This window comes from Kwoniella botswanensis, chromosome 1 (genome assembly GCF_036426115.1).
Source record: "Kwoniella botswanensis chromosome 1, complete sequence".
NCBI classification, from domain to species: domain Eukaryota; kingdom Fungi; phylum Basidiomycota; class Tremellomycetes; order Tremellales; family Cryptococcaceae; genus Kwoniella; species Kwoniella botswanensis.
Genome location: NC_088599.1, coordinates 1564442 through 1579735, shown reverse-complemented (window position 1 = coordinate 1579735; position 15294 = coordinate 1564442). Strand labels below are relative to the sequence as shown.

The 15294-nt window shown below is 45.0% G+C and overlaps 7 protein-coding genes across 7 annotated transcripts; 2 read left to right on the top strand and 5 right to left on the bottom strand.

Moving 5' to 3' along the window:
• Positions 1-665: 665 nt before the first annotated feature.
• On the bottom strand, positions 666-2569 carry L199_000607 (uncharacterized protein; the record flags this gene model as incomplete). The annotated part of the gene is made up of 6 exons (XM_064886373.1): positions 666-864; positions 930-1165; positions 1272-1416; positions 1519-2089; positions 2221-2331; positions 2422-2569. The coding sequence occupies 6 exons, from the start codon at positions 2567-2569 to the stop codon at positions 666-668; spliced, it is 1410 nt and encodes a 469-aa protein (XP_064742445.1).
• A 631-nt stretch (positions 2570-3200) lies between these two features.
• L199_000606 (uncharacterized protein) lies at positions 3201-3848 on the top strand (the record flags this gene model as incomplete). Its single annotated transcript, XM_064886372.1, has 1 exon — positions 3201-3848. One exon carries the CDS (start codon positions 3201-3203, stop codon positions 3846-3848), a length of 648 nt encoding a protein of 215 aa, XP_064742444.1.
• Positions 3849-5138: 1290 nt separating this feature from the next.
• L199_000605 (uncharacterized protein) lies at positions 5139-6068 on the bottom strand (the record flags this gene model as incomplete). The annotated part of the gene is made up of 3 exons (XM_064886371.1): positions 5139-5576; positions 5648-5914; positions 5970-6068. 3 exons carry the CDS (start codon positions 6066-6068, stop codon positions 5139-5141), a joined length of 804 nt encoding a protein of 267 aa, XP_064742443.1.
• Positions 6069-6453: 385 nt separating this feature from the next.
• On the bottom strand, positions 6454-8582 carry L199_000604 (uncharacterized protein; the record flags this gene model as incomplete). Its single annotated transcript, XM_064886370.1, has 7 exons — positions 6454-6943; positions 7001-7194; positions 7269-7464; positions 7549-7954; positions 8024-8230; positions 8301-8483; positions 8564-8582. The coding sequence occupies 7 exons, from the start codon at positions 8580-8582 to the stop codon at positions 6454-6456; spliced, it is 1695 nt and encodes a 564-aa protein (XP_064742442.1).
• Positions 8583-9187: 605 nt separating this feature from the next.
• On the bottom strand, positions 9188-11343 carry L199_000603 (uncharacterized protein; the record flags this gene model as incomplete). The annotated part of the gene is made up of 15 exons (XM_064886369.1): positions 9188-9287; positions 9371-9449; positions 9511-9604; positions 9679-9747; positions 9805-9868; positions 9937-10115; positions 10181-10275; positions 10340-10404; positions 10461-10475; positions 10532-10733; positions 10808-10916; positions 10978-11008; positions 11068-11123; positions 11180-11233; positions 11296-11343. 15 exons carry the CDS (start codon positions 11341-11343, stop codon positions 9188-9190), a joined length of 1260 nt encoding a protein of 419 aa, XP_064742441.1.
• A 608-nt stretch (positions 11344-11951) lies between these two features.
• L199_000602 (uncharacterized protein) lies at positions 11952-13236 on the top strand (the record flags this gene model as incomplete). Its single annotated transcript, XM_064886368.1, has 4 exons — positions 11952-12097; positions 12154-12325; positions 12389-12692; positions 12758-13236. 4 exons carry the CDS (start codon positions 11952-11954, stop codon positions 13234-13236), a joined length of 1101 nt encoding a protein of 366 aa, XP_064742440.1.
• A 174-nt stretch (positions 13237-13410) lies between these two features.
• Positions 13411-15286, bottom strand: L199_000601 (uncharacterized protein; the record flags this gene model as incomplete). Its single annotated transcript, XM_064886367.1, has 7 exons — positions 13411-13550; positions 13622-14041; positions 14132-14207; positions 14272-14487; positions 14570-14713; positions 14785-14978; positions 15073-15286. 7 exons carry the CDS (start codon positions 15284-15286, stop codon positions 13411-13413), a joined length of 1404 nt encoding a protein of 467 aa, XP_064742439.1.
• Between the last annotated feature and the right edge of the window lie 8 nt (positions 15287-15294).

Genomic DNA, 15294 nt, shown 5'->3' with positions numbered 1-15294 from the left:
GAAGATGGGGAGAGTGAAGTTGAATGATGGACAATCCTTATGTGATTTTATTGCTCTGTGTCTGCTTTTTGTCAGTAGGGTGAATGCCAAGTCAAGCTCGTGTTTCACACAGTGAAACGGTGGTCTGTGCCATCAAAACACGCAAAAAGGCAAAGGAATAATAAAGTTTGATGGACGACGACCATCACCATCATAATCCAACACGATTCGTATACAAGATCGCTGTAGTCCAGTACTTTCTCAGTTCAGTACATCATGTTATTCGATTGTATCGCGAGACTCATGTGCGGACTACTCGAACAATAAACGAAACGCTGATAGAATAAGAGGATGAAAGCACTGCAGCTACGTAAACGTGCATTGGTATACACAAGGACGGACACAAACATGAGGATTTTAAGGGACAGGTTCAATAGATGAAACAAGGTTGAGGCATAGTACCAAGTCACTATAGGGGTCGACAAAGCTGCGTGATGGATAATACATGTATTGTCATACGGTACCTGTGATATTTTCACTTCAGACTACTAATTTCAAAAGATGCCATCGTCCTTGGCGCGAATGAACATGCAGTAACACTACATCTCAAATACGAGGTCATCCTGTGCATGAGAAATGCATCTTGTTGATTTTCTAGTCTATACTACTTACTGCCACTACTCCACTTACTCAGCCTTCTTCTTTCCCTTCCTATCTTTATCGCCTTCTCCCAAGCTAACCCACAACGCACAGAAAGCCAAGAACGTCAGACTGGTACTGCACGCTGCGATGTAATACGGCCAAGCTCCAACGATGAATCGGGGGTATTCGTCATGTCGTAAAGGTACCACTGAGGCCGTTTGGGAAGATCGAAGATAACTCCATCTATCGACACAAACAGTATTCGTCAGGAATCTCTCATTTACAACGGGTTGGGTCTATACACTTACCCAGGTCTCCAGTATTCCACTACGAACTTGAATACACCATGTCTATCCGGTGCGACAAATCTCGCCTTGTAGTTCGTCCCTTGTGCTACCACAGCTGATTTATCCTGTTTGAGAGCAGTTCGAATATGGGGGTCTAACATCGTAAAGTCAAATTGAATATCATCAACTTCGAAAGGACCCCATGCGGAAGTACCGTTAGAAGTGGTGTAGTGCTTGGCAAGGGTGAGGGAATAGGTCTGTTGAGGTAATTCGCAAGCAATCAGCACATGTACAACGGAAGGAAAACTGAACAGTTGTTCAGACGATGCCAATAGATGTGTTCGAAATTGAATGTTGACTTACAATATCGTCCTTCTTGGTGTATAATTCCCTAGGCTCAGTTTCTCCTTTTCTATAATGAGTAGACTCTACAATCTTGACCACACCGGTCTCTTGGAAAATCCACTTTGAGAAGTCAGAAATGAATGCTGCATTTCCAGTCTTGATGCTAGATCAATGATAAACAAAGATACGACATTAGTGAGATAGCTTATCAACTCATCGAATGATTTTTAGTCACACGTAGTTCTCAGAACAAAATTGAACTAACCTTTTCCCGTCCTTGGTTTTTACCTCCTTATCCCACCAGATATCTTTGATCATTTCCGTCGAACCCACAAATCCGACCCTCACATTATCCCTAGTCTGCAAGGCGCTCACCAAGGTCGCTTTTCTACCATTCAATATCGGTTCTTTTGTTCCCTTCGCGTTAAGCGACTTGTCAACTTCAGCTTCATCGGATGAGAGTAATTTATCTTGACCGATATAAGCGTATTTGGAAGCATGGAGGACATCGATCAAATACGGATTATCACCTGTTGTATGTACTGTTCCAGAAGGGTAGATTATTGGACCTCCTGATGATGTACTTGGCGATACTATCTCTCCATTATCTTGGACCAAAGATGAGGTGGGGGATAAAGATACGGTGGAAGATGATGAGTCGACTGGATGGTTGAATGGATCAATCAAAGTTTGAGAAGAATCTATAAATTCCAGATCGTATTCTCTCAAGAACTCTTTGTTGTTCTCAGTTAGGTCAGGTGAGAGGACATATAAGGTGTTGAGACCTGCGAATTGGGCGTGAAGAATGGATTTGGGTGATAGCGTTGGAGAATATGCTAAGGATAGAAAGGGGAAAATGTGTTAGCGATACTACCCTTCTCTGAAAAGATTAAGAGGACTTTGAGATTTTCTCCCGCCGCGATGTCCCGACCAAGCATATGGAAGACTGGATAGATATAGTACTCACTCTTTGCTCCTGGTGCGAACATCACCAAATGATCATACTTCAGTTCCCCATATTTGACCAACTCTGCATCTCTGTCTTTGGGCTCCTTGAAAGTGAGTTCAAATCCTCGATCTGCACCAACGACCACAGAGGCAACTCAGCTCCCAGCTTTGTTACTTTCGTGCCGTAGATATCCCGAGGTGCATAAGACGCTGGACTCACCCTGCAGTGACTTCCAAAAATTCGAATAATCATCTTTCTTCAAAGTAGGTTCCAGGACTACCAAGACTTTGTCTCCTGTAGCTGACCGAGCTGCCGCTAGACTGACCAAAGAGAGTATAGGGGCGAGAAGAAGGGAAGAGGGGCGCATCTTGATCCTCCTAGACTTGGCTTATGAGTCGCTCTTTTGTCTGGATGTGATTGCAGAATGTGTTTTGGTCGACTAGCTCTTGAACCGTAATCTCCTCTCAACATGACTTCGCATCACGACGTGGAGGAAAGTGACAGTGACGAGAGATAGTGACTGCGGAGTATTCCGCCATCATCACTATGCCACCCACGTGTATCACACGCTAATTCCCAGCCTCCACCTGAAGCAGCACTTGCCACTCTGGGATTTTTGGAAAAAGTTCACTCTACGAGTATGATCCATGACCTCGTTGTTTCCTCGAGGTAAATTGATTGATTAACCATATCATTCACCTGCTTGTCATCATCAAACATCCCAGACCACAGAAGCTCCTGCTCATCACGTCGGCCATCCTCGGCTTTACACTCATACTCACAACCGCAAAGACGACACGACCTTGCCTTGAGGCTTGAGCTCCTACACATTTTCCTGTAACGACTTTTCAACCATCTCTACAATTCATAGATCTATACACACAGACTAGTCTAGCATCACAGACAGACATCGTACGATAGTCGTCAAGCCATCAACTTTTTCAATCACCTCATCTCACACATCGCTACATCACATCTATAAATCCTTTTCCTTCACTATGTCAGCTCAACCTCAACAACCAGAAGCCATCATCCTTTTCGCTCGAGGTACCCTAGCCTTACTTGACCTCTGGCCAGCACTTACCATCGCAGTAGCAGAACAATGGGGTGGTACCGAATCAGCAGCCAAAAAAACATGGTTAGCTTCTACCCTCATTGACGAATTCGAAACTCGTGCTCCTTTCTTGCCTATCGCCAACGCAGGTGATCTTCCTGTGGTCGATCCCAAATCAGCTAATGATCCTCCATTGGATGTCGACGAGGTCGGCGACTTGTTACATCAAATCATGTCAGATGAGTTCGATGCGAATCTAGAAGATGGATCGATCGATTCCGTATCTTCGGATCTCATTAGATTATGGAAAGATATACTCGGTCCAAATCCTCTGGTTTTGGTAGAGGCGTTGGAAAGGAAAGCCGGCGAGGTGAAGAAAATGGGTGTGAATGCTGCTCGAGGTGCTGGAGGGGCGGAAAGTCAGTCGGAAGGCGAAGATTCAGATGATTACGAGGATGAGGATGTTGAGATGGATGGACAGGACGCTCCTCAGTTGGTAGATAACCAATCGCAACAATCGAGAGAAAGACAGGAACCCGTGGTAGATGATGATGGATTCACGTTGGTACAGAAAAAAGGTGGAAGAAGGTGAACTCATCATATTTGCTTAATTGTATTCTCCCGTTTTCCTCGTCGTATTTCCGATTTTGTTTGACGTTCCATACCATGCATTCTAGATATCTCTCATCCTCTGTACTGACCCCTTACTAATCTTCTTGTCCTTACTGACCCATTCACCTCCGACACCAGCAGTAGCGCACCTGCCCATTCTCACCTGACATCTTCGGTATACGTACTTTGAAGCAGGTGAGAAGCGGGGGGTGGCCACTGCTGGATGAAGGGGGTTGGTGAGCTTACTAATCTCATGTCGGTACTAAGCTAATGGGCGTAGTGACATAGCGACATCGTGTACTGATTACTATGGACGTCATACGCTTATCAAAGGTTTTCAGCGTACTGTCTCCTCCCTTTTAGGCAGAACACATCCGGTCGGAAAGAGAAGGAGAAATGCAGAAGGCAGAGCACAACGGGAGATCACTTTGATCATCTTTCCATTTCAAGATATTATACTTCCATATTGCATCGCTGATGCTGTGTTTATGCGTTCATCTGAATGCAATTCGTTATCTCCCTTCCTTTTCTAACCTCCTTTATCGTTGCTTACAAGTACTTCCAACGAAGAGCATAAATTTGACAGTCGACTATCAGAGATAAATAAAATTGCACAAATTCAACCGCTTACTTCGGCCCCTGGAAGTACCAGTACCGAACCCTCCCATAGCGGCATGATCGAAGAAGACAGTAATCAACCTCGACCGCGATATCGACCCGGAGCGCTATGCGATAAATCCATTCATACATTCAATAAACCAACGGGTATGTTGATTGGCAAGAACCTAAGTGCTAAATGTCATTATTGTCAAGCTACAGAGGTTCCTACTGAGCTACCTGCCGTCGTCAGAGTACCTTGTCAAGGCACTGATCCATTCAGTTAGTAGACTTATACCGTCTCTTCGTCTTTACATCAGAGTGATACTGTATCATGGACTCCTCGGAGAAATCCCGTTTCGCACATCGTCTCAAGCAAAATTCAAATTCTGATATGATCGTTTGTATAAAAGAAGGGTGTGAGCTTATTTTTCAAGTTGAGAGTGCAGTTTGGAGGACACCTGAGGAGAGGATCTTGAGGCGAGTGGCGAAAGAGGAAGAGTAAAGCATGGAAATGAAGCTCGCTAAGGACTTCTCTATTGGGAAAAAAGCCAAGAGGAAAGTGAAAATGTGAGTTGCGAGGTTTAGGGTACTGTCATTAGCTGTTTTATCCTGCAAGTCAACATGTCTTAGGGGGAATGCACGCGGACACAATTACGAGAAAAACCAATCATCAATCGTCATATTCCTCTATCATCCCCTCGTAAGTCACTCTCCCCCGAGCCGGAAAGGTCGTTGGTCCAAGGAGGGTGTATTTTATGTGACCCGTCCATGTTCTTGTCCCCTCAATCCCAGGTCGATCCGACGCGACTTCAGCGTGGAGCGAGCCATTATCAAAGCTTAATTCTGCCTTTCCAAAGATAGGATCTTCATCTATGGTTTTGTAGAAAGCCGAATCTACCCCATTTTGCAGGGTGTTGATGAGAATGGGGAACCAAGGATGTTCGGATCGTTTGCTTTCTAGGTATGACTCGATGTATGCTTCACGATGGTCCATCATCCGATTTTCGAGCGAGTATGGATTCCTCTCGTCCAGTGTTAATGCCATTTGGGTTCGCCCTGTGGTGGGACTTCGAGCCCAGTGCAATTCCGTTTTATGTAACGTCTCCGACTAATGCAACACATCATATGATCTTATTAGCTTCAGATGGAGTATGAGGGACTATGATTTGGTTTACTGACTGCGTGAATTCTCAAGGTGAAGGGCTGTCCACTGATAGTGGCGGGTATATCAAGAGTGATATCAGCTTGCCACTTCCCTTCTTCTAATTCAGCTACGACACTCATCAACTCATCTGAATATCTCAAATCGTGAGTTACATTCCCGACTGGATCATCACCGAAAATGGCCTGAACGGTGGATTTAAGGGTATGAGCTAGGATGACGAACTTGCTGTTGGATTCTATAGCTCCGTGCCTCGTTGGGCATGAATTCGACATTCTCTTCGTCTTGCTCAAAGGATGATGAGGGGCCAAGTCTGATTGACCAAATGTTTCTGCTGACAGCTCCGAATATTTCGTGATCTTCATTCTCGCTTGTGAAGAAGAGATCCTGATAAGACCATGGATCATCCTGGACGACATTCAGATCAGCATCAGCCATGTCGTTATTCAGAATCAAATGACACAGGTGAGAAGATATGAGATACAATTGTGAGATGTATACATTCTTAGTTGATGGACGCCCTCAAATCGTCCTTTCTGGCCATTCAATGAGGTGAGCCGGAGTTGAGCTACTGGCCCGCGATCCTTTGTCAGATGTTGTACGTCGAGTGACCGTACGATTTTGTGATTCCCAGGCTTCCTGATGACGAGAGGAGTGAAAGTCACCTGCGACAGGCTGGTGGCATGGCCGAATGTCAGGTCTTGGGAAAAGGCAAGAACGACATACATTTACAAACAACAATATAACGTACAGATATACAAACAGATATACTACAGCTCGAGAACATCCAGCATGAGACCAAGGTCCTAAAAATCTAAAATATCTACTCTACCAACAACCAAGCAGTAGTTTCACCATCCAACATGCCCTGCTTGATCTCACCTGAACTGACGATAATTTGTCGCCCTTTAGGCAAGGAAACCGCTTTCTTGCCAGCATTCATGATAATCTCCCATCCACCAGGTCTTGAGAAATGCAGCACGTTTTCATCGTATCCCTCATTATCGACCCATTCGAGCTCTTCGGCGCATTGTAATTCCTTTCTAATATCTAATGCTTTTCTATAGAAATTCAATGTACTATCACTTTCGTGTTCTTGCAAATCCGCTGAATACTCTTTCATCCACGCTGGTTGAGGTAGATGAGGTAATTTGCCCGATCCGAAACCTAGATTCTTAGCGGATGAATTCCAAGGTAGAGGGACTCGACATCCATCTCGACCAAGACATCCACCTTTGGTTCGATGGAAATGAGGATCTTGTCTCTGATCATCGGGTATTTCGATCACTTCAGGTAAACCCAATTCCTCGCCTCTGTCAAAGAAAACTGAATCAGTGACCTGTCCGATACTTGTATTCAGGTGAACTTACTGGTAGACGTATGTTGATCCAGGCAATCCCAGAACCATCAAAGTAGCTGCTCTTGCCCTTCTCAAGCCAGTTGCTACGTCAACGGGAGGGTTGGTGAATCTGGATCGCTTGTACTCATTGAAAGCATCGTCAAACTCTGGATATCCCGCATTGGGGACATCGGGTAGACCGTATCGTGTGACATGACGAAGTTCCTATGGAGGAACCAGAAATCAGCACATGGAGTCAAGATATACGGTCAGACTGATTTGGTGGAGGACAGACTTACATCGTGGTTGGATAAGACCCAAGTGGTGCTACTTCCAGCTTCTTCAGAATCCTTGAGCGACTGGACGATACAATCTCGATATTCTTTGGCATTGTAATTACATAACATGATATCGAAGGAGAAAGCCTGTCCGAGACCTTCAGAAGAAGCGTAGAGCGGTTTACGATCAGGTGCTACCCAGCATTCTGCCACGGCACTATTGACGAGAAGGAGAAGATCAGTATTGCTAGAAGACATTCCGGGAAGTATGATTATAGTGGATAAGAAATCGTATACTCACAAAAGAGGTGGATTATACTCTTCAAATACCTTTCTCCACTCCTTATACACTTCCTGTACTTCGTCTCTGTCCATATACGGATGAGTAATATGTTTATTTCCATTCCTCAACTTTTTCTCTCTTATCCTATTCATCTCTTCCCAATTTGGTAAATCCCCATTAAAGTCTTTGACCAACGCATGAGCGACATCTATCCTGAATCCAGACACACCCCTATCTGCCCAGAATCTCAATGTCGTCAAGAAATCCTCGTGAACCTCGGGGTTATCCCAATTCCAATCTGGCTGGGAAGAATCAAACATGTGATAGTACCATTGGCCGTCATTACATCCTGAAGGTGACCATGATGGACCACCGAAAGCGCACTGCCAATCTGTAGGTGGAATATCTTTGTTCGGTCCCAAGCCTGCAGGATCACAATACGTCAGATGATCTTGTTGTAGTACGGATGGCGAAGGGGGTTAGGTTGACTCACCATCTCTAAAGATATACCTTTCTCTCTCTTTTGATTCTTTTCCAGCTTTCAGAGCATCCTGGAACCAGACATGTTCATCACTCGAATGATTGGGTACAATGTCTACCATGATCTTGATATCCACTTCCGCCAGAGCTGATACCAGTTCATCAAAATCTTCCAATGTACCTATTCTTGGGTCTACATCGCGATAGTCTGATACATCGTCTGAGCATTTCCAGTCAGTCAATCAGTCAGCACAGCATTATGTACCGGATGACATGATAGAAATACTTACATCCACCATCTTTCAATCCCGAGGGGTAGAAAGGACTCAACCAGACTGCATCTATACCCAACGAAGCCAGATAGGGGACTTTGGAAGTTATCCCTTTCAGATCACCAATTCCATCTCCATTGGAGTCGCAGAATGATCTGGGGTAGATTTGATAGATGATAGCTTGACGCCACCAGTCGGGATCTACCAACGTCGACAGAGCGATCAATGAGCAAGTGATGCGTCAATCCGGTTGAGCTGGCGTGGAATGGCGTGATACATACCTGGATTACGCTGAAGCATTATATGAGTTTATAAGGGTAAGAAAGAGTACGACAGAAAAAAGGTACGAGGAAGATCGACAACCAGACGAATTTTTCTGTATTTCGAACGATCTGTGAGTTGCCACTGGAATATGAAACCGGTGGAAAATACGGTACGAAAGTGAAAGGTGAATGGTACGAGAGTAGTGAAGAGCCTATGTATATATATCTTGGGCCTAGAGGATACTATCTATCAAATTTTGTGTTTTTGCCTCCCAATCTACGAGTACTAGATGAGTATCTAGCGAAGTTTCGGGCTGGCACCGCGTCGGTTCGGTTCAAAGTAAATTTTTAAAGTTCGGAGATAGTCACCGTGTTTTAGATGATTATTCCGTAAGACATCCAAACATCTCCACAATCCTCAGGTGACTTTTAAAAGTGTTGGGGGTCTTCTACTGGTGCTAACAGGTCAGAAACAGAACCTTAGGACAAGTCGGTAATTGACATACCCAAAAGATTTGCATTCCGCAGATACGTGAAATCATAATGTATACCAATGCATAGTCAAGAACTGTTACAAGATAACCAAACCCCTTTTTCATTTTCTATTAACGCGATCAGTAAAATAAGTGATCGAAGTTTTGTCTATACCAATTTGAGTTTACCACCTTCCTCAACCAATGCGACACTTCGCTTCTCGTCAAGGGAGACTCGCCCAGCGTGAATGATAGCAGTAGTGAGAATGCTAGAATATCCGAAAAAAGGTAGTTGTTAGCATATGACCTAAGATGCCATAAGAATGTCGATCTCCAAAACACTCAAACTTACGTAGCTTTAATCGTTGGAAGACCTTTTCCATCGAAGTCGGAAGCCTTGGCTTTACCGGCAGTCACCCGTTGAGCGGCATCTATCAAAGATATATGTCAATATGACGATCAAAACTGTTTGTTTGGACCGATCATGCTCACCAATGAATTTCTCCAAAGATACGTATCCGTATCCCTTTTGACCGTCAAAGTAACCGTTCTCATCGGGACTGTATTTGACGTAGAAGGGGTTGTACTGTTTCAACGAAGTCAGTAAGACAATGTGAAGGCTGAGATATGCACATCCGCAGAACAAGAGGCGGTACTCACGTCGAGTTTACCAATATCATCTTCTACAATGCTGTATCCTCTGTGTGCTTGGTCAACACGAACTTCACCCTACATACACCCGTACATCAGCTGAAGGACATGATTGCTTCCGTCGGTCAAGCTCACCTTGGCAGCCATGTAGTGGAATCGTTGCTCAGAGTGCACACCGGCTTTCAATGGAGCGGCCCATCTACAATCACGTAGAGTCAGTGACGTTCCCTCTAGTAAGGCTTTTCAGGCAAGCACAGGGCGACTCACGACGCAGTGTAAACGGCAGTACCTCGTTGGCTTGGGGTCTCTACGTTTTCCCAGTCTACGAGAAGAGTGATGGTATCTTCGGTTTTGGGGTCACATCCCATTGAAGTGGCAATGCCAGTGGTGGCCGAAGCGGTGACTTTGACAGGCTTGTATCGGCCTTCGACCATCCAGCAGTGGATCTATGTCAACAGGTCAGCATAAAACTTTAGAGAAACATGCTTTAGAACAGGAGATAGGCACTCACATCGATGTGGTGGGAGTTGAGGTAGTATGAGATATCAGAGTCGATACCAGCCCATGACTTGAAGGTCTCCAACTGCATCTTGGGTTGCGACATGTCTGAGATCTATGTCAGCTCATTCCACTACTGAAGTGATACACATAGGTTTGAAAAGAAGCTCACAAGAAGAGTAGAAGTTGAAGTCACCGAGCTTTTGAGCTCGAGCTCGAGCATCGTTGTATGCAGGACTATCCCACACGATCAGTATCTCGCATATTATTCTCCATTGCAGGATGATGCTCACTCGAATCGCTTGTGGCTAAATGTCACTTCATTAGCATAGTTTTAGCGTGGGATGAGGGTATTGCGACTCACTGCTCAACGAAACATACCAAACCCTTCTCTTCGGCCAACTCGATCAATTTCTGGTGGTCTTCCAATTTCTGAGTAGCGGGCTTGGTGACCAAAACGTGGTGTCCGAGGTTCAAAGCTTCAGAAGCAATGGGGAAGTGAGTGCTGTCAGGAGTGAAAATGATGACTGCTGATCCTTTTGGAAGAGCTCGAAGGGCTTCCTTGTCTACACAAACCATGAAACTCAGCTCATACAAAACAAAATCTCGTGGTCATCAGGGGAAATCCAGAAACACTTACAAGCTTCAGCATTTCTAAGGTTGCCTTCTGGGAATCCTTTGAAGCTTAGGTCAAGTCCTTTGTAGACATCCCCTATGTTCTTTTGGAAGTGTTGTTTGATCTCAGGGAACTGTAGAATGGAGAAGTTATCAGTGCATGTCCAGGCCATGCTTCACGCGAGTGGAACTCACCTTTCCACCGTTGGTACCAGCCATGACGATGCTGTGAACAGACCGTCAGCGTTTCGTGCCCGTTCAGCGTTTTCATTTATATCAACTCACTCAGAGACCTTTCCTCGTCGTCTGAGATCGAACATGGTGACTCCGACAACACCGATCTGATGACCAACAAGATTAGCGTATAGTCTTAAGCTTTGAATGCGAGTAAACATACCTTCTTGTCCGACTTGGATTGACCGGAAGGTGTGATACCGGTGGTGTATTCACCCTACAGCGGCCTGCTATCAGCCAAGGCCAATTATCGGTACGTCTTTGGGGATGACAACTCACGGTACCCATGAGACCAACGGAGATGGGAGGGAAGGTTTCGACAGACATGATGTTTAGCTATACTCGAAAGGATCGTTGATGATGAGAAAACTAGGAAGAGTTGATTAGACGATAATGATAGTGAAATCAGTAGTAGTACTAGCAAAAGGAGGAGAAGAAGTTCGAACTGAAAAATACAGAACCTCTGAATGATATCTTTTCAGTTTCCCAGTTTGCACGTACAGATGTCACTTTCGCAGGAACCGGCGGGGCGAAGAAGGTCCGGTCGGGCCGGTCAGCCGGATACCGGCATCGTCAAGCTGAGAGGATGCTGTTATTCTTGGATAACATACATGTATTCAGCTATCTGGACGCATGGTCTGCATGAAGGGAGCGAAATGTATACGTATAGGGGGAAGGAGATAATCCAGATATTGAACAAGAGTCTGGAGATATTTATATGCCATGACGAATATTCATCGAAATATCTTCGGTGGGATATCCACCCGAACTGATAATCGGTATGAGATGAGATGGATACCCGGGCGGTCTACTGATGATGAAATCTTCTGTAGCTGAGAACTACCTAAAGCAACCTGTACCTCTGTTCACTTTCATATCTGATACATCACGATAACACCATCGTACATCTGCCAGTGATAGACCTACCTACAGCGATGAGCGACTCAGCGAAATTGATCTTGTTAGGTACACACGCGACTTCAATCCATTCGGTGATCTTTGATCCGAAAGCTCGTACGCTCACGAGAGGAATCAGCACGAACGATTTACCCGCTCAACCAAGTTGGCTGATCAGACATCCGTGAGTCTCCTTCAGCTGAGTGCTCAGCAGGTATGGCTAACTGTAAACAATGATAGAAAACATCCCGAGCTCATCTTCTCCAATGGATGGGTAGATAATAAATTGATTATCTATCGATTGAAGAGCTCAGAAGGGAACCTAGAAAAGGTAGCAGAAGCCAATACGGGCGGTGAAGGTCCCACGCATTTTGCAATCTTGCCAGATGGGTCTGAAATCGTTGTAGCCCATGTGAGTTGTCTCTTCTCTCTATCTCCTTTTGGTCGACTTGAGCTGATCACTCAGCCGAGGTAGTATCGAAGTGGAAGCGTTACTGTGCTGCCTCTCAAAGACAATGGGCTATTCGCGGCCTCCTCACCTACACAAGATAGGATATACAAGGGTAACTACTCGCCGAAGAAACACTGGAGACAGGAAGCCGCGCATATGCATCAGGTCGTAGTGCACAACGGGGAGATTTTGATTCCGGATCTTGGTTCAAATAAGGTGTATAGGTTCAAATGGGATTCCGAAACTAAGGAGTTGAACTTGTTGGATGAGATTGAAGATGGGTTTCAAGATGGCGATGGACCGAGACATCTGGTGGTGCATCCCAGCGGTGAGTACAGGTAGTTTACAAACAATAGATGAAGCAGTGTGAAATGCTGATACATCAACCATCAGGATCGCACTTGTACGTCTTAAATGAAGTTGCTGGTGCTTTGACTGTCCATACCCTGCCAGCTTCTGGACCTTCCAGATTAGTCAAGCGATACACAATGCTCCCACCCAATGACGATGGAAGGAGAAGAGAGACGGGAGGTGCTGAGATCGTCCTCTTGCCACCTACCAAACCGGATGGTCGAATGCTTCTCATCGCATCCAATAGGGACTCACCCAACGACGAAGATACCTTGGCTTTGTTCTCTGTCTCTCAAACTGATGGTGGAGATGTGATTAGAACCAATGAAGGTTGGCTAGGTGGAGTAGGCAAACATCTCAGGGCTGTCGAGCAAGATCCCTCTGGAAGATATGTGCTGGTGGCGGCTAGAGATACAGGTAGAATAGTGGTATTTGAGAGATCAGGGGACGATGGATTACAATTGAGTGAGGTGGCTAGATTGGAAGGTGTAGAGTCGGTCGTAGTGCCCTTATGGATATAAAATTAGAAAATACCCGTTGAATGTGCCAACCAAATGTAAGATCCTGTTGTTCAGACGACTAACAAGGGTCATCTACATATCCATTCCCTATCAAGGTCTACTGTATGGTATGGAGTCGATATCAATCTACAACCCATGAACATCAGACGCACTGGGCATGCAGCGTAAAGTATCTCACTCCGCCTTTGGTTCGATCGGATGCCATTTGTTGAACATATTGTTAGGATCATATCTCGCCTTCAAGGCTTGCAATCTCGGATACTGATCCCCAAAAGCTCTTATCGATCTGTCGTACCCAGTCGGGGTATTGGATTCTGTTTGAAATGACAAGGCAAAGTCCAATGATAAGCACTGATTATATAAAATGAGATGAGATTAGACTCACCCCAATTAGCGTATCCATCCTCTTGTTCATCCTTATCCGAAGCAGCATCTGCGATCCCCTTAGCATACTTCTTAGCCTTTTCAAAGGGTTGATTACCCAATATACCATCCCATCCTATTCCAATTAACATATTAATCTGTTCACCCCTACTGTTGAATGCCATTTCCCCATTAGACCTCTCCATCAATTTAGAGGGATGATGAAATTCTAATATCGTAAAAGTAGATTTACTAAATTCCGGTTCTTTCTTACATACATCATAGTATGATTCCCATAGTTTCTGACCTGCCTCTGGATGGATGATGGGTGAAGGGAATATGGTTCCGTGCCAGTACAGACCTGTACCGTATGGTCGATCATCGTCTATAGCTTGGTTGAGTGATAGATAAGGAATCATCTCAGTGGTATCGACAATTGGACCTGGAAAGATCATCCTCAACAGTCATCAATCTGATTCCGTAAGAAGAGATCGTATCACACTCGAGAAGGATAGAGCACGATAATACTTACCTAGATCGTAGAACGCTTTATAGTGTTTCTTACCATCTTCCAGAGGTCCATTATGGAAACAATGAGCCATGATGACCTAATCAGATCTCACTAGATCAGCACTCGTGAACGTGATCCTATCAAGGAATTTGGAATCTTACCGGTCCATTACCCATATCTTGGAAAAAGACAAATAACAAGTCTTTCTCTGTCTGCACTGTCAACCATTCTCCTAAAGCTTCGAAGAATTGCACCACTTTCTCTCCAGGGAAATGCAAGTCGGCCATAAACACTTCTGATCTTTGAGGATGAAGTCGAAGTGAAAATGAAGTGACGATACCGAAATTACCGCCTCCGCCACGGATTGCCCAGAACAGCTATGATATTCAATCATACACAATTTCAGTCAAGCTTTGTTCTCGACGTTATACCACTTTGATGCTAATGATATTAACTCACGTCTTGATTTTCGCTTTCCGAACATTCATGTACCACACCATGTGAATCTACCAATCTTGCTGATAGTAAATTATCAATAACCAAACCGAATTCCCCTGTGAGATAACCATATCCACCACCTAGGATCAAACCTCCTATTCCGGTCTAGCCATGAAAATGGCGTCAACATCATTCAGTAACATGACCATACGACAAAGCCATCAGGAATAACTCACATGGCTGACAGTGCCAGCTACGGAAGCCATCCCATGAGGGGAAGTAGCCAGATCCACATCTCTCCAAGTTGCTCCTCCGCCTACATGCGCGATCTTCTGCTCGACGTCCACAGTAACTTTGTTGAGATACCTTGAGAGGTCAATGACTATTCCACCTGAGGTGGAAGATGCCCCTGAGACACTATGTCCACCGCCTATATCGAGGGACATATAATTCACGCATCAGCAAAACGTCGAACAGAGGGTCATGGTACACCTAGCGATTAGAGGGTGAGAAGGGCGATCGACACTTTACAGCAATCTCGGTATTTTCCTCTTTCGCAAAGCTCAGTACAGCCTGTATATCGCCTTCGTCTTTCAGAAAAGCAACTAATCCAGCTGGTTTCTGTGCAGTAGCTGCGAATCTCTTGAGGGACTGTTTATATCCATCATCAGAAGGGAGCAGGAGGTCGCCCTTGAAGGCGCCTTGCAAGGCAGGGTAAGAGGTCAAGTCATTCAACATCTCGTGTA